The sequence below is a fragment of the Pipistrellus hanaki genome (genome assembly GCF_964339955.1).
Source record: "Pipistrellus hanaki genome assembly, chromosome: 5".
NCBI classification, from domain to species: Eukaryota; Metazoa; Chordata; class Mammalia; order Chiroptera; family Vespertilionidae; genus Pipistrellus; species Pipistrellus hanaki.
Window position 1 is genome coordinate 50325287 of NC_140507.1, and position 27981 is coordinate 50353267.

The following is a 27981-nucleotide window of genomic DNA, read 5'->3' on the forward strand; positions in this document are numbered from 1 at the left end:
TTTAAGTTCTCCAGTAATCAGGATTTAAACAACATCCTGGTAATAATTAAACATATGTGTATTAATAGGTTTTCCTCAGGACTTCTCCTTCAGTATTTTGGTTATTTTTGTTTTAAGCATTCACAGAATTTAAGGGTTGTATCCTATCATTATAATATTAAGAATGAGACTATTACACAGAATGAGTGAAAAGTAGATTCTTTTTGAGTTAGAAGATATCTTAGAGAAATTCTTAAATTGTAACTTTTATTTTATACTAGAGGCCTGATGCACAAAATTTGTGCATGGGAGGGGTGTCCCTCAGCCCAGCCTGCACCCTCTCCCTGCACCCTCTTCAATCTGGGCCTCTTGAGGGATATCCAACTGTCTGACTGCCAGGTAGGATTGGGCCTAAACAGGCAGTCGGACATCCCTCTCACAATCCAGGACTGCTGGCTCCTAACTGTTCACCTGCTTGCCTTCCTGATTGCCCCTAACTGCTTCTGCCTGCCAGCCTGATCACCCCCTAACCACTCCCCTGCCAGCCTGGTTGATGTCTAACTGCTCCCCTGCCAGCCTGTTTGCCCTTAACTGCCCTCCCCTGCAGGCCTGTTCCCCCCAACTGCTCTCTGCTGCAGGCCTGAGTCCCTTCCCTCGCAACTTCCCTCCTCTGCCGGCCTGGTCACCCCCAACTTCCCTCCTCTGCCGGCCTGGTCACCCCCAACTTCCCTCCTCTGCCGGCCTGGTCACCCCCAACTTCCCTCCTCTGCCGGCCTGGTCACCCCCAACTTCCCTCCTCTGCCGGCCTGGTCACCCCTAACTGCCCTCACCTGCAGGCTTGATCACCCCCAACTGCCCTCCCTTGCAGGCCTGGTCCCTTCCAACTGCCCTCCCCTGCTGGCCATCTTGTGGTGGCCATCTTGTGTCCACATGGGGGCAGCCATCTTGTGTGTTGGAGCGATGGTCAATTTGCATATTATTCTTTTATTAGATAGGATGCCAAAAAGTTGAGATTAAATTGGTGGCTTCTGAATCTCACAAAGGAAAAATTATTTTTTAAACTTATAATTATGCTTGTTCAATCAAAATATATTTTTTAACATATAATTTTGGATCTTTAATGAACATTAACTCAGTAAATCAATTGACATAGTATAGTTTTTATGTTTTTCTTAATAAAAATTGAGCATAACACTGTGTGATGAACACATCATTTTAACTACTTAATATCCTTTCCTATATAAATAGATATAGAAAAGGGTATCTACTTAAACTAATTATCTTAATTCACATTCTTTAAGGAAAAAATGCTGAGGTATGCTTCTTTGAGCTTTCAAAACTCTTTTTTGTGGTGCTTCATTAATTGAGTAAATGATCCTGTCACTGAATATAATTTAGCCAGTTATGTGAAGTCGTGGTGATGGTTCTTTGATTGGGACTGAAATCTATAATTAGAAGAAGGAGGAAAATAGTTTTATATATATGACTATTATTTTGCGATATAATTATTTCTTATTTAAAAATTAAATTAGTTAATGGACTTTGGAACTAAGGATACTTTAGAATTCATCTGTTGGCAACCACTTCACGTTACCGATAATGATGTTGAGACTCAGCTTGCAGAGAAACTTTCCAGGAAGACACTTTGGATCAGAACAAAACCTGATCTCTCTTGTTTCTCTATCCAGGGATTTTCACTTTGCGACGCATGTCATTCCCAATACCAACCTAGATGCTGCTAAAAGCAAAGGGAGGGCCGAGACCGGTTTGGCTCAATGCATAGAGCGTCGGCTTGGGGACTGAAGGGTCCCGGGTTCGATTCCAGTCAAGGGCATGTACCTTGGTTGCGGGCATATCCCCAGTAGGGGGTGTGCAAGAGGTAGCTGATCAATGACTCTCTCTCATCGATGTTTCTAACTCTCTATCTCTCTCCCTTCCTCTCTGTACAAAATCAATAAAATATATTTAAAAAAAATAAAATAAAAGCAAAGGGAGGGTGGGGAGAGCGCCAGAGAGGGGGGAGCATGGATCCCTTCAGTGAACCGTCCCAGTTCAAGGGTTCCTTCGATGGGTGTCCAGCATTTGTTCTCCCGTGGTGGGGAAATCATGCTAATAAAACCTCTGTTTGCTTTTCTAGGTGAGAGTTACGTGTGTGCATCGAACGAACCATTTCGGAAAGTTGATTACACCAAAAACATTAACCCGAACTGGTCTGTGAACATCAAGGGCGGGACCACCCGAGCCTTGGCCGCTGCCACCTCGGTGAAAAGTGAAGCGAAGGAAAGCAAAGATTTCATCAAACCCAAGCTGGTGACTGTGATTCGAAGCGGAGTGAAGCCCAGGAAAGCCGTGCGGATCCTCCTGAACAAGAAGACCGCACATTCCTTTGAACAAGTCTTAACCGACATCACCGAAGCCATTAAACTAGACTCAGGAGTGGTCAAGAGGCTCTGCACCCTGGACGGAAAGCAGGTACGGTGATGCTGGCCCCCAGCTCCCCGCCTTACTTTTAAATTCGCCTTGATCCATGGCAGCTACATGCTTGACAATGTGAGCTTTGTATCTGCTAGATATCTTAGTAGTTCTACTTGACCGGGTGTGTGTGTGTGTGTGTGTGTGTGTGTGTGTGTATGTGTGTGTACACGCATGCATGCATGCATGCATGTGTATGAATTAGCCTTTATCATGAAAGGTGTAAGCGGCTCACCTGTCTCTTTACACAAATGTCTCAAAATTATATAGAGAGAATTCTATAATTCTTATGGACACTGGAAGGGAAACGTAAACTTGTAAGGAAAAGTGTCTGTTGAAGAGGCTGCCTACATTAAGTGGGGATGTTCTCTACTGAAGAATAAGAACACCTAATGACTAGTAGAGTCATCATGGGTTTGGGAATGCCACAGAAGTAAAAAATTAAAGATATTTAGCATTTTTTTTTTTTTTTTAGCAAAGCGTTTCCTCCCCACTCGTGTATAATATGGAAAGTGCATTTAAAGGAAAATATTTTCATGAGAATGTTCATATGAATTTCATACGGAAGAATGGAGGCAATTAATTAGCATTTCTGAAAAAACACACACATAAATTACACAGGGAAATGCATGCCAAATTATGGTAACAATATACCAGGAACTCTAATGGACTAAAAAAAAAAAAAAAAAAGGGCAAATTGCAAGTACGCATGAATAACAGTTACACAAATACCGAGTTTTGCCACAATCAGATTATCATTCCTAAAAAGAAACATGTGGTTTCTGAAGTGTATTTTTCCCTAGTTTCAATGAGGTTAAATTGTTTATATTTACATTGTATAAACATAGTTTCCAGTATTCACTTTGTTTCTTCATTTCATTTTGTTTCTTCTCTTGAAAAGAATTTATTTTGAAGTGTTTGGCTCATGTAGTGCTGAAAATGAATAATACTAAACACTGGAGCAAAAATGTCTTCTGGTAGGGGGAAAAATCATTTTCTAAGACCAGATCTAGTTACTATGTTGCTTCCTGAATCATTAACAAAATTTAAAAAATAGTTTCCAAAAACTCCAGTAGAGTTTAATGAAGTTGTGACTTCTCTAACAAATTAATGATTAGAAGGCAGCCTGCCCCAAGACAGGTTCAGATGACTGGAAATAGCCACTTTCCAAGCTGATTTATTCCGCAAGTAAGTGACCACAAGGAAAAAGAGGGATTTGATAAGTCAAATAGCTAATTCTTGGTGGGCACATGGAGAATAGGAACTAGAGAGACAGGTATTTAAGATGCCTAATAAAAGAAAAAAGGAAAATTATAAGTATGCCAAATTAGAAAACCTAAGTGGCATATAAATAGTACATGGAGATGAGATTTTAAAAATTGAAACGTTTTTGGAAATCTCCAAATAAATTGTAGGGAAATTTTAAGTGAAATAAAAAAGTTGAATGTCCAATTGAAAAAGAAATCATTGAAAATTTAGTAGTTATCTTAAATTTATCTTTGAAAAAACTCCAGACTAGAAATATTTATATGGAAAAAATGTTGACTAAAACACAGGCAATCCAAAATTATTAACCTATTAAAAAATAATACACTGCTATGAGAAGGATTTATGACAGCAATGAAAGGATGACTTACTGTTAAGAAACCTGTCAAGCCGAAACTGTTTTGGCTCAGTGGATAGAGCGTCGGCCTGCGGACTGAAAGGTCCCACGTTTGATTCTGGTCAAGGGCATGTACCTTGGTTGCGGGCACATTCCCAGTAGGGGGTGTGCAGGAGGCAGCTGATCAATGATTCTCTCTCATCGATGTTTCTTGCTCTCTATCCCTCTCCCTTCCTTTCTGTAAAAAAATCAATAAAGTGTATTTTTTTTAAAAAATAAAGAAACCTGTTAATATACAGGATCTAGAAGATAAAGTTATTGCACACATAACCCCCAAAAATATTCACAAAAGCACTTGACAGAATACAAAATCTGAATTCAATTAGAGATTTAGTAATAAAAATGGAAAATTCCCTAACAAACTAAAAAAATCCTCTCTGAAACAAAAGGTCTGTGTAATTAGTATACAGATGAGATACTGGAAGTATTTCTATGATAATCTGGTAAGGATGCCTGATACCAGCAGTATTCAACATTCTTCTATACATTCTTCCTGATTTTTATTTATAGTTTAATTAAAATTTCAATTAGAATCTAAATTATTTTTGGAGGGGCAGGGGGATGTACACATGACAAAGTGATTTTAAAAGTTAATCTGAAAAAAAAAAAAAAAGGCAGGAAAATTCTGGAAATAATGATTAACGGGCTCTCATGCTACCAGATATTAAATCACTTTTCTCATAGTATAACAAAAATAAATTCCAGGTGTTTTAAAAATATTGATGTCAAAATGAAACCAAGGAACTAAAGGAAAAGATGTCAATGGTTAGGTTGACATGGGAATGGATTTTCTAAGCATAAAGGAAAAGGTTGGTTAGACAACATAAAAATTAAAACTTCCTAGCTGTTATCAGCAAGGATTATATACTTTTACATTAAGTCATAATAGTTTAATATGAAGAAAAAAAACACCTTCACACTGCCATGGCAAAATGAATTAAACACCAAACAGACAATTTGAAAAGGTAGAATTATAAATACTAAGTGTAAGAAAGTTCAATCTCACTAAATAAATATGCATGAAAACAATATGATCTTTTTTATATTTAAAGTTGACATGTTTTTGAAAAAGAAAATGTCCATTATATTTTGATATTCAATTAATTGGCATTCTCAACGAATGATGGAAGTGTAAATTTCATAATCTTTATGGAAAGCAGTTTGTTTTGTACAACTATACAAATGTCCTTTCCATTTGACCTAATAAATTAACTTATCCTAAATAACCTGAGATGCCAACATAATTATGTATGAGAATTCATCCCAGCAATAAGATCAAAATATTGAAAAACAATTTTAAAATCCCTAAAATAGAAAACAGTTAAATAGTATCACCATAGAATTCATAGGGGTGGCCTTTAAAAATTGTTCGGGGACCATTTAAAGACATGGGGAAATGTTAAGTGAAAAGGGCAGGAAATAAACTCTGTAGTATGGTTTCAATTTTGTGTTAAGAGAGAGAAGTAGAGGAAGAATTTTTTTAAGAACTAATTCAGAAGGAAACACAATCATAGTTGCCATCAGAAACCTAGTACTTGCTGTTCTGATTTCGACTGCTTCTTCCTCGTGTCTGTTTAAAAGCAAAAACTCAAGTGCTGAGAAAGAAAACAAAGACCGTTTCGATCAGATTGTGGAAATTAAAACATTATGAGTTAATCCTTGAAATGTTGGCATGTGGCTATAAAATGTTTCAAGCATCACTTTTGTTACTGTTTAGGTCTAAACATTATTTACCGTGTGCAAAGAGAAGAGATATTTTAAAACCTTCAAATAAGATTTCTTGAGAAAAATTAGATTTTGCTTTTCATAGGCACAGTTTTGGATATTGTATTTTCAGAGTGCCAGGTATCCTTCAAAGCTACAGTCTTCTTGGCATTGATTCAACATCTGTACTCTGGATGGACTTGCTATTTAAAACGTCATGTCTGTTGTGTGGTTGATATGTTATAAATATAAAGAGGACATTAAATCTTGCTTTGAAGTAGCATAAGAAATTTGTCTTATGCTTAAGATGAATGCGTATCTTTAAATGGGCATTGTTTGGTCTGATTTTACTTTATAAATTGATTTTTTTTAGGGGGCATGTAAAACGAGCTGCTTTCTGAAAATTCTCAAGAAAAGGACAGCTTTGCTTAGGTGAAGAGAGAGGCATGAGAAAAGAAGTAGGATCTGCTAATGAGTTGTTCCTGCAAAAAATTTTAGGCCATCTGCCTCAACTTCTTATGTGCTTTCCTACTCACATTGGTCGTTTTCATCTTAAATTAATCAGATCTTCGACACACGCAGAGATAAGCAGTTTCTAGGCAGTTCACTATGCAGTCACCAATTCCATTTCTGATACCCATGTGAAGAGTTTTACGGGGCCCTGGTTATCTTTTTTATGTGTTTGAAAGCTTTCCCTACTGAAGAGGCAATGGATGGTGTGGCATGTGCTAGTAGCATTTATGCTGTTAACGCAACGTCCTTTGAGTCTTTTCTGCTAAAATGGATAATCACGTCTTCCTAGTGGTACTGACTCAATTTACAAGGCCTGACGTGGTGAGTACAGCTAACTCACGTATTCCGTGTCTCTTGTGAAATCGCTTCAAATAAAATCAAATGTTAGGACTTATCCATTCTAACTCTTGGGTTTGCTCTAGTGTAGAGCAGCGTCTCTCAACTGGGTGTGTTTTTGCTCTGTGGGACAGTCAGTGGGGTTTGGAGTCATGCTTTGATGCCACAACTGGGGCTGAGGATTCTACTGGCAATGTAATGGGCAGAGGCCAGGATGCTGCTATCCAGCCTACAGTACACAGGACAGACGACAGACACAATGTAATTCTCAGGGGCCCAAAATGCCAATGGTGCTGAGATTCTGAAAACCAGGTGTAAGTAAGTGAAGTGATTCAGAAGGAAATGACACTTGTTTGAATGTTAACGTTACCGATGAGGCCACATGCTAAACTTTATTTCAGTACTTATCGATTTCCCCCTAACCTGTGTGTGCACTTTTCATCTCATTGAGGCAGGTATGTTGGAATATCATGATGTATGGTCTTTGTTGTCCTGGGTTTCCATTTATTTGTCTTTGTTGTGTAGGGCTGACATGTAGTTGGGGAGAACAGCTTCATAGGCAATTAAAAATGGTTTTGCATGTATTTAAAGAAAGCCTAAGAAGTGATGATTTTTATGGAGTTTTAAATATTTAATACTTAAAATGATGTGATGAGAATCAAAAAAAATTTTTTTTAAATCCACAGCCTATGCATTTATAGATGGGGTGACTAGAAAAAAAGGATCTATCAGTAGAAGTCATGACTATTCTCTTCAATAATTTTTTTTAAACTTGCAATTCATCTAGATCAGGGGTCTTCAAACTGTGGCCCGCGGGCCACATGCAGCCCCCAGGGGAGTCTGATCCTGCCCGCCAGGTTTTTTGGGCAGTGAGCGCAGCCAAGGTGTTACAGTAGGGATTAGTAGTTCATATAGTCCGGCCCTCCAGCTCTCTGAGGGACCGTGATCTGGCCCCCACTTTAAAAAGTTTGAGGACCCCTGATCTAGATTAAATGCTTCACTTTTGTTTTTCTCTTTACAAATGGAACCTTGAGCTTTTACATTAAAGGCATTATATAGGACAACAGGGTTTACTTTTTTAAATTCAAAAGTCACGGGGGGGCGCGGGTAAGTTTCTTATAATAAACTGCAGCAGGGGAGTTCTTTTTTAAAAAAAAAAAAAAAAAAAGTATTCTGTTAAGGGACTGAAAGGTCCAAATATAGCTTTTGTCCACATGTGTAAAAAATTCTAACTTTTAGCTTTCCCAGAAACAGCAGAGTTTTTAACATAAAAGAAACATATTTAGTGGAATTTTGGAACAAGTTGATTCTTGTCATGGGCAGAGGCAAAACAGACTCAGAAATTGCTAGCAGTTGATGCTTTGGGGGTAAAGTACTTCCAGACTTTGGGACCACTGCCAGCCTTTGGATGCCCACGTGCAGCGGGTTCTCCTAGGGGATCACGGATGCCTCCATGTTACCAGTCATCGTACGGTTTATGAAGGTTTCCATCCTCACTTTTCAAAAAGTTTGTTTCATGGGTAGCATAACATAAATATATTTATTTTGTACCTGACTAACTTTTCTGGCATCAGTTTCTTAGTAAAGGTTCATTTTCTTTGTAATGACCCAACCATTCTTATTTAAAGCAATCTCTTCTCAAGAATTGCTGCATAGAAATCAAACGGCTGAGACCTATTTATAAATATTTTCTACAATTCATTTGATCCTTATATAGTATTTCCTTGAAGTAGATGAGGACAGAGTTTGATTTTTAGTGCTCATGTTGCTCCCAATGCATGGGTTTTATTTTATGTTTTTGGGTAGTAGAAATCCAGACAACTGTTTTGTCTGACTAGATACCTCCATACCTCTGAAGCATGGTTCACCCTGATCTATTTCACGTAATGGAAAATTATCTCAATCAGGAATCAACAGATTACAGAAGGAACCATAGTGGAGTTCCCCCCCCCCCCCCCCCCCCCGAGAATAGTAGGAAGCTCAGGTAAAAGAAAGGCAGAAAACATTCATTTTGTTCTTTGATCCCTGATCCAAGCAGAAAAGGTTGAGAGAGGCTTAATCTTGATTTTTAATTTAATGAACACCTCCTTTCAAGGAGTGGGAAGAAAGAAGGAAGAACTTTGTTGAAGTAAAGTTTGTGTTTTCCTATTCTGGGATCCGTTGTATAAGCAGTTTCCCCAAACCTTTAATAAGATCTTTTCCCTTTTAATGGGAAACTGGACGCAAACACAAAAATGCTGTTTCTAATTACTGCAGTTGCAAATGAGCAGAATAGATGCTCAAGGTGTAGGTGAGATGAAAATGTCATCACTGTGAACTCTTGTTTCTTTATTTATTCTTTTGGTGTCTAAGCTGAAGTAACGGAGCGTAAAGATTGTGTTAAATTCATTTCAATTTTGTTATAAATGTATTTGTCAGTGGTTATAATAATAATTATTACAGTGTATACTTTGTTGCATATGGATTTTACAATGCTTAGACTAATAGCTAGCAGCCTAAGTAGCTAATAAAGAGCTAGTAGCTTCCTATGTTAGGCATTTTGATAATGCTTTCCATTACCCGTCCCCTCTCATCCTTACAATAACCTTGTGATGTTCTAATTCCTATTTTACATTGGGGAAATGGAAACAGAGAGAAATCAAGTAACCTGTTCAGAATCACACTGCTGGGGGAGCTGGATTCACACCAAGGAAGTGTGCTTCTAGCCCTTCCCCCAACCCCCAACCCCCAGCCCCCAACCCCCACTCCTCACACCTGTGCTCTAAGCCCTCTGTGGGCGGGCTTTGTGAAGGTCATCGGTGATAATGAGGAACAGGACAAATAACTAATAAGCTAATTGGATTATTTTATTTTAAAAACTGTGTTTGTATGCTTTTTAGAGTGATGCAGTTTTATCTGGGGGTTATCTACATGTGGTAAGATTATTCTTTGAGTAGGATCTGAAACATGAAAAAATAGGTTAAGGAATGATTATATACTTATCAAAAAATAACAGTTATTTTATAGGTTTAATTTTTAAAAAGTCAAGACTATGACCACAGAAAGTTTAGAAAATATAAGAAGAAATAAATATAAAATCTTTCCATTTTAATATTTTTTATAACTATTTCTATTTATTTTCATATACATGTTTTCTTTTTACTAAAGAGACTACTGCAAGTAAAATCAGTGCATTTCTACTGGAAAAAATTTAAACAATTCAGAGAAATGCAGAAAGGGAAAGTTTTTTTCCCCCCCACATCTGCTCTTCTTCACAAACCTCATTCTACTTCTTAAAGGGAATCACCAATAACAGTTTTGTAAATGCAATTTAAATATATATGTATACATAGTTTTTATATAATGTGGCTTTTCTCTGTGGCTTTTCTCTGTAATTTTGTATCTTATTTTTTCCCCATTCATTAATCATATTCTTCCATGTTATGTAATCTTCATATTTCATACTTAAGTGACTGAATACTATTCCATTGGCTAGATGCATCCTAATTTATTTAACCTATTGCTCGACATTTTGGTTTCCAGTTTTTCATTCTTTTAGTCTCTAGAAATTTTTTTGTCTGTAGATTTCAACATGCCTTGGATCATTTCCTTAGGGTAGATTCCTAAAGGTTAATTACTAGAAGAGACTCTTAAGTGTTTGGGGGCTTGAGAGATATTATCAAAGCTGTAGACAAAATTTTGTCCTCATTGGCAATATCACGGCCAGATGCCCAATATTTCCGTAGCTGGGAGAGACTAGTAAAGGTTAGTTGTGACAGCAAGGCTCAATGGACATGCTTAATTTGTTACATAGAAAACACACGTTCTGTGAAATTGAAACCCACCTTCATGCATTCCTTTTATCACTTCTACCTTTGCTGCTACTCTGTTCTAGAAAAATTATTTGAGGAGAAAAGCCAGTTAACCTATGTATCAGTTTTATGCCAGAGACCAGTGCTCAGGGCTAGTCTTGAAAATGTTAAGCTCAGTAGGGAGAACAAAAAGGAAACTTTTAAAGCAAGTAAACCACATTATGAAACTAGTAGTAGCTTTGCACACGAATGCGTGTGCCAGTAGCTCTCTGCTGCCCAGTGGCTCCCCGCGGCCCAGAGGCCCTCCATGGCCGGGGCGGGACACTTGCCTTGTCACTGCGGTGACGAAGTAGGCATTCTGCCAGGCCGCTCACACTGCCAGCTCTCAGCAGCCAGCCCCCAGGACGGGGGGACTCCTGCGTGGCTGAGGGAATTGGGCGCTACCATCTTTATGATGGGGTGATGGTTAATTTGCATATTACCCTTTTATTAGATAGGATGTGGCCTTAATCGTGAACTAAGAGACCTAATGCTTCAGTTAATGTTTGCTTTCTAACCTTTGTAGATGCACAAAATCCCGTATTTAGTGAATTCTGGTAAAATTTGCTTTGTGATATTTTGAGTCAAGATTACTTGAAATGGATACTTTGTAAAGTTCATTGATAGCTTTTGGTGAGTAACCACTAAATTTTACATTTGTTGTTTTTATAAAATATGAATGTCTGCTAATCCCAATTTCTACCACTATGTGCAATATATGATGTTATATTACAAGTTTTATTGAACTTCATGAGAGGGTCATTTATTCCTCATGCTTCATGAGAGCAAGGACAGGTGCACAGTCAGTATAGTATTTTAGAATGTACAACTGATGTGGAACATTATTTAGTCCAGCTTGCTAATTTTATAAAACCTGTTGAAATCTGTGCTGCTTCTCTTGTCAAGTAAAGCCTGACTCAAAAGCTTGTTTGTAGGTCACGGTGCAAATTTCATGACCTCTGCTTTGGCCTCTTCTTATTAGTTCTTTTAGTTGGGGGAAGTATTCATTTCAGACTTGTAGTCATTGACTCTTTTAGAGCAAACGTTAAGCTTACCCATGGTCCTCCACCTTCTTCGGAGTTAATTGAATCTAAACTGAAAATTACTTTGTGTGTGTGTGTGGGGGGGAAATGGTATTAGAGTCTGTGTTGGTTTTTTTTTTTCAGTAACCCTGCACAATTTTCCAGATTTGAAAATTAACCTCTTGCAGGTTTTCGTTTGTGGGTGTGTTTAAGTAATGAAGAACACCACACTTCAAACAGTGAAATGAGCTTCCATGAATGTTCTCCGTATATTTTTAGGACGTTTTAATTGTAGCGTGATGCAGCTGCCAGACTCCCGGCACAGAGTGTTGGAAGACTCTGTAGTCATTAGAGGTTCGCCTCCACAGAAGTGTAATTCTCTGAGCCGGGAGGCTGTCAGAGACGAAGCAACGCTTACCCAAACGGAACATTCTGTTTTTGTTGTTGTTTTTCTTCTTCTTCTTTTTCCTTATGTATTTCAGACTCTCCCTATTGTACTTGAAATAGTAAAAGTTTTATTTTAAAAATGTTTTTTGTATGGCAAGCGTCTCTAATTGTGAGCATAAAGACATTTGATTGCATTTGAAAATACTGCTCTCCCCACATGCTACATCATGAAAATGCCATCGTAAGTATGAGTTATGGGAGGTTTTTAAATACCTGTGTATTGGTGCTTATTAGAGCTGACATCAGTTACAGGGTTGTGTTTCTGAAGGATTAAGTTTATTAAACACCTAATCTTTAGGATCACTTGTGGTATATGTTTTCAGTGGTTAAAAGATTATGGCTGACACATGCCATTGTGAAACTGCAAATTAAAAAAGCTTTCTTTTTATAAATAAACCAGAGGTTGTGTAAATGGAAACTTGTAAAAGCCCCGTTAGGTTACTGAGTCCAAATTTTATCATTGTGTGTCTTTTTCACTTAATCTGGTAGTCCAGATTTTTACATGTAGACAAAAAGTGTAAAGGTTTTAAACTCTTTTTGGAAGTTTTAAAACTGGTTTTCACTTCCAGAGCCTTCCTGCTCAAGCAGCACCAGTGTCTTTCTTAGTCAGTTCTTGAGAACTTCCAGGAGTCAAGAGAGTTTTGGCCAGTGTGATGTGTGCCCGGAGGGACTGACTATAGGCATTGGAGTCAGAAAATGCAAATCTATATTTGATTTACATATATTCATTTCACCACTGCATTCTAGTATTGAATGAGGCAAGCTTCATGCTTAGGCATCGAGGAATGTCATTAAAGATTTTTAATGATGGGGAAGGACATCTGTAGTGCCAGCTATTGTGGCAGGCTGTTGACACATGTTGTCATTTGTTCTCACAATCAACGCACGGTAGATATACGGCGATATCGTTATGCGGGAGTGTGTCAGAGCACGTCGCAGGGCGTCTCTGAGTGCCAGCTCGGTCAGAATGAAGAGGAGACGAGTCTCTGCTCTTGAGGTTCCGGAGACTTGTTGCTCTTTGGTTTCTGTTAGACCCCGTGGATATGGCCGTGTACTTACCCTGTGAGGCTGCTTTTGACCCAGACATTTTTAAACTCTCGGGGCTATTTCTAAGAGTCAAAGGAAGATCCGTGTTACTGTTCTGACTGACATGCATGTGGCTTTGGAATGGCCAGCATAATGACGTAGGTATGCATGTCTGGTTGAGTGGAGATTTTTTTAATTGAAAAGTTAGACAAGGACGAGATTCCGCACAGTGTACACTGCATTTCCAAAGGGTAAACCTCATCGGCGGGGCTTTGGGTTGCCACGGAGGACCTGTAGGATCAAAGTTGCACCTTAGGAGGTTTACTCTGGACAGTGCGACATGGACACACGAAGATGAGCAATCCTAAGGCGGGAGGGGGAGCTATTTCAGGTAATATGCTCTCAGAGGTGTAATAGGTTACACAGTATCCTGATTGATAATGGTAAGCGTTTCCTAAACTCTATTCCAGGTAGGAAGCACACATTCCTAAAGAAATTTAAGTAGTTTCAGAGGGGACAGGTTTGGTTTTAGCAGGAAATAAGAAAGATGGAATGGGTCTGGGGGTGGAGTCTACGTTTATAGACAGAAAGTGTTACTTGGTTAACGATTATATCAAATCTTCATAGTGCCTAGAAAGTGGTATTTCATTTTAAATTTTAGAGTTTAAAAAAGAGCCTTCATGTTCCCTATGCTTTTTGTATTGCCAAACTATTTGAAAGGTTTGTGGCATGATGGGTATCAGAATTCTTTTTTTTTTTTTTTAATATATTTTATTGATTTTGTACAGAGAGGAAGGGGAGAGATAGAGAGTTAGAAACATCGATGAGAGAGAGTCATCGATCAGCTGCCTCTTGCACACCCCCTACTGGGGATATGCCCGCAACCAAGGTACATGCCCTTGACCGGAATCAAACCCGGGACCCTTCAGTCCCCAAGCCGACGCTCTATCCATTGAGCCAAACCGGTCTTGGCGGGTATCAGAATTCTTACTCAGAAGCAATGCTGGAGTGTAGGTAAACACGGCCTTTTCTTTTTATCTTTTTTTTTTTAAATTTAAGTATAACTAATACACAATATTATACCGGCTACATTTGTTTCAGGTGTGAACAGTGTAGTGATTCAACATTTTTATACCCTATGGTTTGATCACCCCACTACTTCTAGTAATCATCTGTCGCTGGGTAAACTTAAGATGATAACACTGCCTCTTCGGTGCCTCCTGGACCTGTGACAGCCTCCCCTCCTTTCCCAGCACACACCTGACATGACCGAGCAGTGGTCGGTGACCATGAGGCAAATCTGTATTGGGGGAAACCTGTTACCATAGTGTGCCAGTCCTGAAACCTTCTGTCTGTAATAACACGTTTATTCATGTTGATTTAAAAATACAGTCACTGTGACAACTAAGAAACTCGAACAAAAAAGTGCTTCTTGGCAGCAATAGATAAGAATACCTTTCTGTGAAATTATTAGAGTGGCATAGAAAAGAAATGGCCTAGTCTCGGGAGTCTGAAATAAGATCTAGTGACATACCTTTAAAATACTGATAGCTTTAAAAATGTAAATGCTCCTGGACTTTAGCTAGTAAAATGTGATCAGAAGCATATTGTTAAAGTAATTGTTGAAGACCTATCTCTACTTTATTTTATTTTTATATAATCCTCACCCAAGGATTTTTCTATTGATTTTTAGAGAGTGGAAGGGAGGAGGTGAGAGAGAGGGGGAGGGGGGGGGAGAGGGAGAGAGAAACATCAATGAGAGAGAGACCCAATGGTTGATTGCCTCCCATATGCTACCTGACTGGGCCAGGGACCAAGCCTGCAATGGAGGTACATGCCCTTAGCTGATCCTCTATCCACTGAGCCAAACCGGCTAGAGCCCTACTTTATTTTAAAAACAAATAATGATTCAGCTTTTTATGAAGTTGTATTTGCAGTTTCATGCTGATATTGCTAGGATAATTTGGTGACATGTACAATTTTGAATTGTTTATATTGTATAATGGATTCTGGTTAATGGCTTCCTCAAACTATATTCAGAACAATTTAGGCATCAATATCGGGATTTGAGAGAGCAAGATTGTGGACATTTTGTCTGGAGGGTTTCTATAAATATAGGCATCTATATACTTTATGTATATTCTATAGAAATGCATATAAAATTTACTTGCTTGGCAAACATCCAGTCTGCCAGTCTACTGAGTCTGGACTCTAAAGCAAGGCTGTGGTGTTCAGCGTGTGGTCGCAGAGCGTCTCTAAGTGCCAGCTCCATCAGAATGCAGAGGAGGCGAGGTCCCTGCTCTTGAGGTTCATATCCTCTATTGGGTGAGAAAGTCGAAAACGTGACATAATTAGACAATGACAAAGGGCTAGGAGACATTGCTATTCAGCTAAAGGCTGGAAGTGTGAACCAGGGGAGTAGGGAAAAGTTCATGAAAAATACGGAACGCAAACTGGGCTTCCGCTGGGGAGACAGATGTGGAGAGACTGTTTCCCCCATCCCCACCCCACTGCCACTCTCCCAGACACAGGCGGCAGCAGAGGAGAAAAGCAAGAGTGAGTGTGAATGGCAGCACCAAGGGGGATGAAAGTAGTATCAGGACATAGTAGGAAATGAGTTGGGAGAAATTTGGAGGGGGGAATAGGCTTAAGTTCAAACAGAAGGCTATTGCGGGGGGGGGGGGGGGGAGGGGCGGGGAGAATGCCAGCTTTAAAATATATATATATATATATGCGTGTGTGCGCGCGTGTGTGTGTGTGTGTGTGTGTGTGAAATTCAGAGAGGAAGGGAGAGAGAAATAACATCAGTAATAAGAGAGAAACATTGATTGGCTGCCTCTTGCATGCCCCACAGTGGGGATTGAGCCTGCAACCCAGGCATGTGCCCTGACTGGGAATTGAACCATGACCTCCTGGTTCATAGGTCGACCCTCAAGCACTGAGCCATGCTGGCTGGGCAAGAATGTCAGCTTTTGGTGAAGCAAAACTGTGCTTTGGGATCAGTCTGTCACTGGACTGATGCTAAAATGAGAGGAGGACCACACAGCCAAGCAGGAGACCCGCCCAGCAGTCTAGGTGTGGTCCAGAGAGCCTGGCAGATGTGGACAGAGGCAAAGATGTAAAGCAGAGAAATGGACTGAGTGCAAGATCTGGAACATGGACCCCTGGGGACATGGGAGAGGGCTAAGAGCAACACAGTGCCCTAGAGCCAGTTAGTTACCAAGCCCCGGCCACAGGTCGTACCACAGAAATGCTTTACAGTCCGTTTCCTAATGGGCCACTGAAGGTTGAACAAGCAGAAATATCGAGACTGATACTGCCTGGAAGCTTTTTATATATATACATGGATGTAGCTATATATTATATCAGTAAATGTATGCCTTCTACACTTCGGCAACCATTTTATTTAGGTGGTATGGCAATTTGTCATTAAGTCTGAGGTAGCACAAAAGCCTAGCTCATTTTCATCTAGGATTAAATTTATTTTTTTAAGACTCACTTTATTGTTGGCCTGATGAGGTAGAAATAATGTTTTTGTTTATTTACATGTCACAAATTGCTTTTGTGGGAGTTTTGCGGGTATATATATATATATATATATATATATATATATATATATATGTAGGGTTGTGTGTGTGTGTTTAAAAAAAAAAACTTTTTTTTTTTTTTTTAAGTAAAATGTAAACCCAATTTTACGTAGCAGATAATCCTTGTTTTGATGTTAGGCTAGTGTGATCTCAGAAAATGTGGCAGAGAACTACCTTGTGACTGGAGCAAATTTCACAGAATATTTGTAAGAACCTGTGCCACTCTCCTGTGGAAAAATAGCCGAGTTCCCTCTGAGTGTTTGTCTGGGTCGCCTCCAGCCATCCTACGGTTCCAGAGGGCCTGGGGCCTGGAGGCGCCGTTCTCGTCCCAAACCTTTTGAGTGGAGATGGGAACCCCGTAGGAGCCTGGGCAGACATTCTTGGCACTGGGGTCTCCTGCTGCCCCTGGGCGGCCCCTCCTTCCCCGTGCGGGTGGTGATGGGTGCTGCCCTTCCCTCCTGGGCAGAGGCGAGCTTCCCTTCCTTGGGACTCACGCTCTGAGTCACAGTGGAGGAGTCCTGTGGGCAGGACTGGCTATATAATTTGTGGGGCCCAAAGCGAAATGAAAAAATGCAGGGCTGCTTATTAAAACACTATCACGAATTTCGACAGCCACATCACACCATGAAAGCAAGCCTGGGGCTCCGTGCACCTTGACCTCTCTCAAGGTCTTAGGAGGCTCAGGTGGGCTGCCTTGCCTTCCATCTAGATCAGGGCTTGGGGACATCCGGCCCACAGGCTGTACGTATAAGGCTTGGAAGATCATTTGTCAGGAACAAGGCTCCCCAGCCCTGGCCTGGATGGAGAAGGGGCAGAGACGGGCTGCTTCTCCCGCCTGCTCCTCACACGCCTGCCCGTGGTCCAGCGGTAAGGAGGCAGGAAGGAGGGTAAGGGGGCAGGAAGGAGGGTAAGGGGGCAGGAAGGAGGGCAAGGGGGCAGGAAGGAGGGCAAGGAGGCAGGAAGGAGGGCAAGGGGGCAGGAAGGAGGGCAAGGAGGCAGGAAGGAGGGCAAGGGGGCAGGAGGGAGGGCAAGGGGGCAGGAAGGAGGGCAAGGGGGCAGGAAGGAGGGCAAGGGGGCAGGAAGGAGGGTAAGGGGGCAGGAAGGAGGATACGGGGGCAGGAAGGAGGGCGGCAGCTCCCCCAGCCCCTCTGCCCTCGGTTGGTTTTGTTCGGAGGAGCATTGTTCCCAGAGGTTAGGTTGACTTCTGACAGTCATGTGCTAGGTTGTGTGCTACTACCTACAGGTGAGGGCTGTGAATCCGGGTGTGCAGGTGGGACTGAACCTCGAGTGTAGAGTAGTATTAGGGTTTATTTAAGGAACAATTGCAAGATTGGGGAGCCTTCCCTGCCCTGGTACAGTTGCTTTTCGCTATTCCCTGTAGTTAGGTTCGATCAAGTTCCCACCAGCACTGAGTTAGAAAATATATGACCTTGCTTTAAGTGTGTCTCTGTTTAAAGACACCTTATTGAATATATATTAATCCATTTACATGAACTTAGGGGCAACAGCTCTGTGTCTCACGCCCAAAGGGAGTGTATCTGACACATGCATTTTCTCCGTAAGACACATTGCACTCTTCCTTACATTCTTCCTAGGCTCAGGGACATGAGACAGCACTTCAGCCCTGTACCAGGGCCATTGAAAGCAGAGAACCAACAACAAGCACCAAAATGCAAATAATGTGGCCACACTACTAAATAGGCCGCTCAAAATATAAGAGCTGAAACCACTCAGCAGAACCTCACTGTTCACACTCAGCCGTGGGATGTGTTCCTTGGGCAGCTCGAAGTTTTCACCACTGAGCACATGGCAGCAAATGACCCCAAAAGTGCCACATGAATTGATTTAGGGGCTAAAAATAAATGTCAGCAAGTAGGCGAATTTGCAAATACAGACGCTGCTGATGTGGATGTCTGAATGTATTTTGAATTTTAGCTCTTAGGTCATCGTGAGCAGGTCTTTATAAAGCAAAGCCATCTATCAACGTGGCAAAAAGAGTTTACTGCTGGTTTCTAAAGGGATGATACAGCAGGATGCTATGCATTCACAAGGCAATGTGTCAGACTTCCTAAAGTAAACTTGAAATGGGTATCCTTCCCTCAGATAAGAGAACATGAAGAGGTGGTGTGGGTTTGATAACTAACTGTGCTAATAATAATCATTAAGTGTCACCTAATTACAATGGGCAAAAATAAAAGGTTCAACTAACAGTAGGTTACATTAGTGTCAGATCCAATCCTCCTGTATAAACAAAGGCTATAACAATGGGAGGGCACGGGAAGGGTTCAGATAGGAAGAGGGGATAAGGGCTTTGCATGCCTTTAAAAGAACCTGAGGAATGGCCCCAGATGTTGTCCCGTCTCTGATTATGTCCTGATTAAAAGAATTACTTTGGAAAACAGAGTTCAGTGAGTATTTGTGATAGAATGTGGAAATTTAGAAAATGAGTGACACATTTTGAAAGCGTTCTCGTCTGAATGTCACTTGTGTGTTCCAAATATTTTGAGATGTTCCCATGGAAGGAACTATTTTGTGAAATAAGTTAGATAAGGCAGTGCTAGCTATGTTAAGATAACTGAAAATGTCTTGAAGAAAATGTTAGTCACTCATAAGAAGCAGTTTGTTATCTACTTGCCTGAATGTGTGTAGTGAGGGTTCACATATCAGTGTTTCATTTTGGTGGTGGTGTGTGTTTTTTTGTTGTTGTTGTTGTTTTTTGTTTGTTTGTTTGTTTTGGGGGAGATGTTTTTTTGTCTCACTATGTTGCCTTATCGCCCCTGAAACAATTCTGTCCAGTGGTGGCTCAGTATTATAGAGGCTAGACATCTTGCTTTCTTGCTGCAAAGGTTTGTGGGTATTTTTTTTAATTTTTTTTTTTTTTTTTTTTTTTTTTGAGTGGAAGAGAGAGATAGAGAGCTAGAAACATCGATGAGAAACATTGATTAGCTGCCTCCTGCATACCCCCTAAATTACAGTTAAAAAGTTGAGCAACGAAAATAATTTTATGGTTGGGGGTCACCACAACATGAGGAACTGTATTAAAAGGTTGTGGCATTAGAAAGGTTGAGAACCACTGGCTAGCACACAACTGGAATTCACAAGTTGTATCAGTTGTCTTTTGTTGCATACTAAATCACCCCAAACTCAAAGGTGTGTATAAGAAAGGGTTTCTTTCTCATCTTAGTGATGGTTGCAGAAGCTCACTGATCCCAAGGGAGCCTGGAGTGGGATGGGGCTGGCTTAGCTGGGGCAGCATTCCTCCACATTTTCATTCTCCTCCCACCTCAGACCAGCCTGGGTATTCTCATGGCACACTAGCTCCTTGATTAATGTCTTTTCATTTAACTTCATCTATATATATATATAAAAGACTAATATGCAAATTGTCCCCTCAAAAGTTTGACCAGGAGTCTGGGAGTTTGATCACTTGCTATTGATATAATGTGCGCTGACCACCAGGTGGTGGTGTAGAATGAATAAAAGTGTCTCCCCCCCACCCCCCGCCCCCCAGGAGGCAGGCAGCTGCTGGGGAAGGGAGGCTGGTAGCAGAAAGGCCCCAATCAACCCTGATACCTGGCCAGGCCTAGGGGACCCTACCTGTGCATGAATCTTGTGCACCAGGCCTCTAGTTTTGTTATAATGTTGAGAAGAACATTGATTCTTATAATTGTTATAACAATGATTCTATGCTGGGGACACTATCTGTGGAATGTACAGGTTCTCCCCACATCTTCGTGGGTTTTCTCCAGAGACCCCGGGTTCCTCCCACACCCCAAAAGTGTTAGATGAATTGGTCTGCACTGTCCCAGTCTGAATGAATGTGGGGTGTGCAAGAGTGGCCCCTCAGTGGAAGGGCATTCTGTCCAGGGTGGGTCCTGCCTTGTGCCCAGAGCTTCCGGGAGAGGCTCCAGCCACCCACAGCCCCATACTAGCAGGCTGGAAAATCATCATCTTGCTTGTTTTTACTCATCTTTTTAAGATGTATGTCTAGCGCACATTTATCTCAACATTGAATGTTAGAAGTTATTTGGGCCTTTATTTAGAAGTATGGTGATATTATTGTAACCAGAAATATGCTGTCGGAGCTTAACGCTTGCTTATGTCCATTAGCCTATGGTACGATTGGTTCCGTTATGCATCCTTTCACTTAAAGTCTCCATTTCAAAGAACTTATCAACAGTGTCAAGTGAAGAGTTTTTCTGTATATCACAGCACAGGGAGCAAGTGGAAATGTGTCTTATTGACTTAAAACATTACATCTGCCTCATTCTGTTGGCCACAGTGAGTCATGGCCAGGCTCCTGTGTCAGGGATAATGAAATACACGCAAGAGACGTGTGAGCAGAGAGGCAGGAAGAATAGGAGTCAGTGGTACCACCTATCACGGAATCCTGAAACATTGGACACTAAGATAGAATAGTTGGGTGCTCTGTCTGATACTTTCATTAGGACTATGTGCAAGAAATTTTTTATCTCTGCCTATTACTCATCAGCAATAATATCTACCCTTCTTCATAGGTTAGTTATTGAGATCAATGGTAATAAAGTATGTGAAAGTAGATTCAAGGCTATCCAGTATCATAAACCACTAATAAATAGTAGTTTCTCTAAGCTTTGAGCTCCTCAACCAAGGAGCCTGGGTCTGGTTTCTGCCTTGGTTGCAAGCGCAGTGGGATTTGGGCAGGGCAGGTAACTTCCCTGTGCCTCAGGTCCTCCTGGTTTGAAAAGGGACTGAGCGTCTTCTCCACGCTCTGAGGTAGCTGGGAGGACTCCGTGAGGTACAGTCTGTGTAAACCTTTTAGCTGGGACTCATTGTAAGTGCTCAGTAAGAGAAGCATGTTTTGCTACAACAAATAAAATATAAAGTTGCCATCGGGCCAACTAAAGGCTCAGAGATCTCTAAGGCAAATCTAAGATAGGCAGTATGTTTTGAGAATTTAAGAATCTGAATGGAAAAGCTCAAAGGGTTATATCCGCTTTGGGAGTTTTCAAGTCTCAGTTTTTTAAATAAGAGAGCCCTGGCTGGGTGGCTCAGTTGGTTTGAGCATCATCCCGAATACCCAAAGGTGGCAGCATCGCTTCTGGGTCAGGGCACGTACCCAGGTTTCAGGTTCCATCCCCAGTTGGAGCATGTTCAGGAGGCAACCAATTGATGTTTCCCTCCCTCCCTCCAATTGATGTTTTCCTCCCTCCCTCCTTCCTGGCTTCCCTCCCTTCCTTTTGTCTTCCCTCCCTCCCTTCCTCCTGTCTTCCCCCTGAAATCAAATAAATAAATAAATAAATAAATAAATACATACATCAATAAGAGGATTAATTTGCAAAAAAAAATCAACATTTACTGTGGGCTAGCCACATGTACAGGAATGTGTTAACACCTAGAAAAGATGTTAAGATATGGTCTCCAACCTTCAAGAAGCTAGCAGGCAGTTGGGAAAAGCAAAACTTGTCCCATCTGCCAAAACTGGTTTGGCTCAATGGATAGAGCGTCAGCCTGCGGACTGAAAGGTCCCGGGTTCGATTCCGGTCAAGGACATGTACTTTGGTTGCGGGCACAGTAGGGGGTGTGCAAGAGGCAGCTGATCGATGATTCTCTCTCATAGATGTTTCTAATTCTCTATCCCTCTCTCTTCCTCTCTGTAAAAAATCAATAAAATATATTTAAAAAAAAAAAAAAAAACTTGTCTCATCGAAGTGATGCCAGCGATAAGTGATATGGTGCGGACTTAACTTATAACGGATATAGCTATGAAGGAGCACCTATCCAAACTGCTGGGCAGGTGCCAGTGCAGCGCGGTCCTTAACTTGATAGCATTGTTCAGGTGACTGCCAATTGGTTACCCACATCCTCGTGCGGTTCTGTGCTCACTTCCCAGTGGCAGGAGATTGAACCGCGGCCTGGGCCAGGGGGGGCTTGTAGTGGAATTGAGAATCCACAGAGGGAGAGGGGAGTGTTGTAGCTGAGGCTGCAGTGCTTCTGCAGACTCGACTCCTCTTCCCGGGAGAGTGCAGAGACAGCCAGGCCAGCACATGCTGTGGGTCTCCTTACAGAGCCAGCGCATCCTGTGTCATTCACAATGAAGTGGTGTTGGCTAGTGCCCGGGGAGGCGGATACTGGTGTAGCCAGCATATGGCTCTGCATTGCCAACGCTAATGCCGGCCAAAAGTATATTCCAGTATATTTGAGCATGACTATCTCTGCAGTCTGAGTTTGTTTCTTAAGTATAATTTCAATGTTTATGGGAAATGCATTTTGATTGCCTATTTCTTATTCAAGTGATGTGGTTTATTTACATTTTTTGGCAAAATGTCACAAGTCAGATATACCTGAAAAATGTCACTACTTAGTTAGAGCTTAGCATTAACATAGTCTATAAAAGTGTGGGTCCATATCTCCATATGGAATAAAAAGGAAGCTTTAAGGAACAATTGTATCCAATAGAATCAAAAACTGGTAATAAGTCAAAGACAGGAATGTAGAATATCATGTCCGCTTCACAAAAACCATATGCATAATGGGTTTTTCTTTTCATCAAGTATATTAAAGCAACAAAAGAAACCCTAAAGCCAGACAGAAAAGGGAGGATTTGTTAGGTTAGCATCTCTATTTGTGATGTTTTAGTTCCTTATTTTTTTGAATTTTAATCTCCTACCTTTTAGAAATTAGCTGCCTTTTACCTTGTTCTCTCCAGCTGACCGGGGCTGAGGGGAAATATGCCACAGGCCTCCCTCAGCAAAAACGGAGGCTCCTCCTGCAGCCTCGTGGGTCTCTAAGTTCTGGGAGCTGTGACAAGAACTGCCCAGGGCCCACATGGCCGAGGGCAGCCATGGGGAAGCTGGGTGGCAGGCAGGAGAAAGGGTCAAAGTCACTCGCAAACCAGCTGCTTGGGAAAAATGGACTTCTTCACAAAATATTTTATAGTTTCCATGGTCTGTGTCCTGCCTTAAGCTCAAGGGTTGAAGATTAGTCTATGTGTGCTAGGGAGAAACTTAATATGTCCCATTTATCCTTCCTTTTCTTTTCCTGTTTGCTTTTCACAGAAATCCCTGAAGGTGCTGCAGCTTTATTTTTTATTTCAAAAATTTTTTTGTTATTGTCAGTGTACCCTTTTAGACACTGAGCTGGGGAATATTAGAAGAGGTTAAAATAATTTGTTGATAATAACAATGGAAAGATCGGAACTGGTAAATAAGTGTACTAGATTATAGCACACATTTATCATATCTGTGTACTTACTGGTTTTCAAAACCTTTGTAGAATGTGTAGAGAAATTGGTTGGGGAATTTATGCATTGTTCAGATTTTAAAAGTGTTTGCCTACTGAACCTAATTATGGGCAAGAATGCTGCTTATTCATCCTAGTTTATTCAAGCATGCAGATTCAGTTAATTAGCTATTTCATTTGTGGTTTTAAACCAAACTGCAAACTGTGTGTGGCTTTGGATTATCTGGCTTTAGGGTGGCAGAAGTTGGCATGGCATTTCTTTAGCCCAAGGAGTTTTGTGCCTCTTTATTGAATTTATTGGGGTGACACTGGTTAACAAAATTATACAGGTTTTAGGTGCACAGTTCTACAACACATCATCAGTGTGCTGTATTGTGTGTTTAGCACCCCAAGTCAAGTCTCCTCCCATCACCATTTAACTCCCCTATACTTTCCTCCACCTCCTCCATCTCCCCCCGCCACAATCACCACTACTGTTGTGTGTGTCTATGAATGTTTTTTTACTCAACCCCCCACCCTCATCCCCTTCCCCCGACAGCTGTCAGCTTGCAAGAGTTTTAATTACATCTTATTTCTTCCTTCTTAACGTGGGACAATATTTCATTAAATTCTCTGAAGTTTAACTTTATACAAATTTTAGGGTGATTCATGCTAGCCTCCCTTCCTCAGATCGTGACTCGTTTTCAGAGTTGTATTGGAAAAGCTTTGTAAGTTAAGCTGGACTATTTAGAGTTTGGCACTTGGCTGTTTTCCCGAAGACGCCATTGGTCTCTGCCAGCTGTGAGTGTGATGACAGGGTTAGGGTTTGTTTCTCAGGTGTTGCTGTTGGTGTTTCATTTTGAGGATCTAAATGGGGGGAGGAGGGGAAAGGGCAGTTAGAGGGGAGTGCTGAAACAGAAGAATAAGCCTTAAAGTTTGGGTTCTTATGAGATGGATGCCATTGAAGACACCTGGCCCATGGGGTTTTGTTAGTTTCTTAGCCTTTCTATTTTATCAGCATCCTTAAAAAGACCAGTCTATGGGAACATTGACTTTGTCTCCTCAGAGTTTCCATTGAAAGTATCTATAAACATTTCGTGCCACAAAGGAGAATATTAAAGCTATTAAGGAATAGAGCGGGATAAACTTGAGGTACACATCCATTTCCTAGTAGGAAAAAAAAAAATATGAAGGACTCTATTTGACTCTAGAGCAGACGTAAACTGCTTTACCAAGGTTTGAAAGAGGCCTTTGAGATTTTTTGTTTGTTTGTGCAGTTTGTCAACTTTGTTTTCCAAGACAAAGACCTCTTTTCCTCATGAGAGGAGCATGATTTCATGCTCTGGACTCTGATTGCTGCGAAGAATCACACAGCTATGATTATAACACACTAAATTGGCTCCAACTCCAGCTTGAGATTTAATGCTTGACATGCTAAATGCTTCCGTCCTCTTGTAGGAGAAATTTCTATAACAATGAAATCATACTGTGTTCAGCTAAACTAGTGGAGTATCTTTTAGGGGGAAAAAAATCATGAAATGTCTGAATTTTTGCCCATTTCTAATGAAAAAAATTTATGAAACTGTCTTGAGTAAAATAATTAGTGTAGTTTGCCTTTAATTTTCTACATTGCCACATACTCTTCTGTGAATCTTTCTTTCATCATTCTCTTCTCACTCCCTTCTTAAATCTGCAATCAGTTTTCAGGAGCACATCTGTCATCATCTTGTATATAATTAATGCAGTGTCTTCGGTGGTGTCATCTGAATTACTCAGCAGGGATGATGGGTTATTTGAGATGTCATAATTGACCCCAGACCTTCCTTCTCTGAAGGGTAATAGTAAATAATGGTTTCTAAACAATTGCACCCTTTTCAGTTGAATAGAATTAGGAGAAAGAATAAAGGGAGGGAGAGAAAGAAGGAAGGAAGGGAGGAAGAGAGGGAGAGAGGGAGGGAGAGAGGGAGAGAGGGAGGGAGAGAGGGAAGGAGGGAAAGAGGGAATGAGGGAATGAGGGAGAGAAGAAAGGAAGAGAGGAAGGGCAGAAAGGAGAGAGGGTGGGAAAGAGGAACAGGGCGGGGGAGGAAGAAGAGAAGGAATGAGAAAGGGAAGGAGGAGGACCAGTCAATGATTCTCTCTTATCACTGATGCTTCTATCTTTCTCCCTTTCTCTGTGAAATAAGGCTGATGAATTTCTGCAGGTAGGTGGGGGTAGGGGGTGAGGGGAAGAGATTAACTGGGGAACTTATATGCATATATGTATAGCCCATGGACCTAGACAATAGTGTGCTAAAGGCCTGGAAGGGGCGATTCGGGGTGGAGGCGGTCAATTCGGGGTAGAGGGGGACACACACACATACACACACACAAAGGGGACATCTGTAATATTTTCCACAATAAAAATAAATTTAAAAACAAAACAAGAAAATGTATGTTGTTGTTGTTTTCAATGAAAATATTCAGCAGGCGTGACTCAGTGGTTGAGCATTTACCTATGAACCAGGAGGTCAAGGTTAGATTCCCAATCAGGGCACATGCCTTGCTGTGGGCTGGACTCCTCAGTGTGGGGGCTTGCAGGAGACAGCTGATCAATGCTTTTCTCTCACCATTGATGTTTCTATCTCTCTCTCCATCTCCCTTTCTCAAGTCAGTAAGAAAAAAAATATATTTTTAAAGGAAGGAAGGAAAAAAGGAAGGAAAGTAGGCAAATCCTTCCTGGGTGTTTTTAGTTTCTGTTGTGTCCTTTATTTGTTATTCAGCATGCTAAGTTTCTATCGAATTTGTTTTCTTTACTCATGCTTCAAATTAGAGTCAGTTTCCTCCGGTATTTGTTGACATCAGAATTGACTTCAAGCATTTTATTTGTGGAATCTCTGCTGGAGTAAGCAATAAGCCAAGCTTCAGGGGAAATAGTATATTAAATCGAGTATTATTTGAGCACCCCTAAATTCAAGATCCTATACTTAGAAGATGGAAAAGTCCCTAAGATGTGGTTCATAACTTCAGTGAACTTATGTTTGAATTGTCTAAGTAAGTATAAAGAAACAGCTTCATTAACAGGGACTAAAATCCTCAATTCTGTGTAAGGTTTTTCTTAAGAAGACCCTCAGAAGGGCAGTGAGATAAGATGTTTCAAGGGATGCTGACTCAGTTTCTCACTGTGTCCCATGTGCTTGGTTCTTGCTGGATCCTGACTCTGATCAGGTCATAATTAGTTTTATTCCTTAAATACTGCAAATTGTACACCCTTGTTGTTCAAGCCCATGGTGTGGAATTAATTGCATTGGAAAACTGGACTATAGAGGAAGCAGCTCTTATTCGAGGGAGTGGCCTGCCTGCAGCCGTGCTGGCAGTACAGAGGGGCGAAAGCACAATCCACAGTATACTCAGCGGCCGGCGTGTCAGTTTGGGGAGAACATTGCCAGGGCATTTCCCTTTCTGGCCGTGATTTGACATTTCATGGAGAGGTATAATAAACAGATTAAGTGAATTACCAATCTGGGCACTGTTTATTGGTACAGTGTTGAAAAGCATTTTGCCCAGTGATGGATAGGGTAGATAGATGCTGAAACAACGGTTGCCTTGGAACTGTGGCAGTGTTAAAAAGTTGCCCACAATAAGAACTGCTGTAGAAATCCTCTTATTTGAATGCATTGCTATAGTGGTTGGTTGATGAAAAGTCTTACCTGAAAGGATCATAAAAAAATTACATGTTTTTTGTAGTAGATTTTAACTTAAAACATTGAGTGTGCTTTGATGCTACAAATATTTGATGTACAGCCAAGGCCTTTGCTTAGAGTGTGATCAGCTGAAGAAAGTTCTACCTTATCGCTCTTGTATAAACCACATCTACAAGGACAAGCCCATCATCGCTAGTTTTCCGTTCTTTGGAGTGAGACCTTCAATCCTGTGAACCAATCGGAGGGCAGGACCCCATTTGTATTTTTATTAGGCCTCATCCCCCAAATCCTAGATGCTTTGAGAACATTCAATTCAATAGCAATTTATTTTAATAACCTATCTTTATGGAGTATTTCCAAATCATTCGAATTTCCATGAAAACTCTGTTTTATAGTCACATTTATGATTTTAACAAGCACACCTGGCATAAGCAGGTTTGGGAAGAAACAAAACTGACCCTTTGTATGTATGAAGTCCAGCCAGTGGAAGCCGATGTGCTTGGGGTCCTAGGAGGTAGCCTG

At 40.9% G+C, this 27981-nt stretch overlaps 1 protein-coding gene across 5 annotated transcripts in view; it reads left to right on the plus strand.

Moving 5' to 3' along the window:
- The window catches only part of DCLK2 (doublecortin like kinase 2), a 135245-nt gene that overhangs the window by 22669 nt on the left and 84595 nt on the right, over positions 1-27981 (plus strand). For all 5 annotated transcript variants that reach the window (XR_014795100.1, XM_084884904.1, XM_084884905.1 and 2 more), the window contains exon 2: positions 2117-2451. Coding sequence is in view for 4 of the 5 variants with exons in the window: in XM_084884904.1 (XP_084741030.1) it covers positions 2117-2451 (335 nt within the window). In the remaining variant the exon portion in view is untranslated. The remainder of the gene's footprint in view (positions 1-2116; positions 2452-27981) is intronic.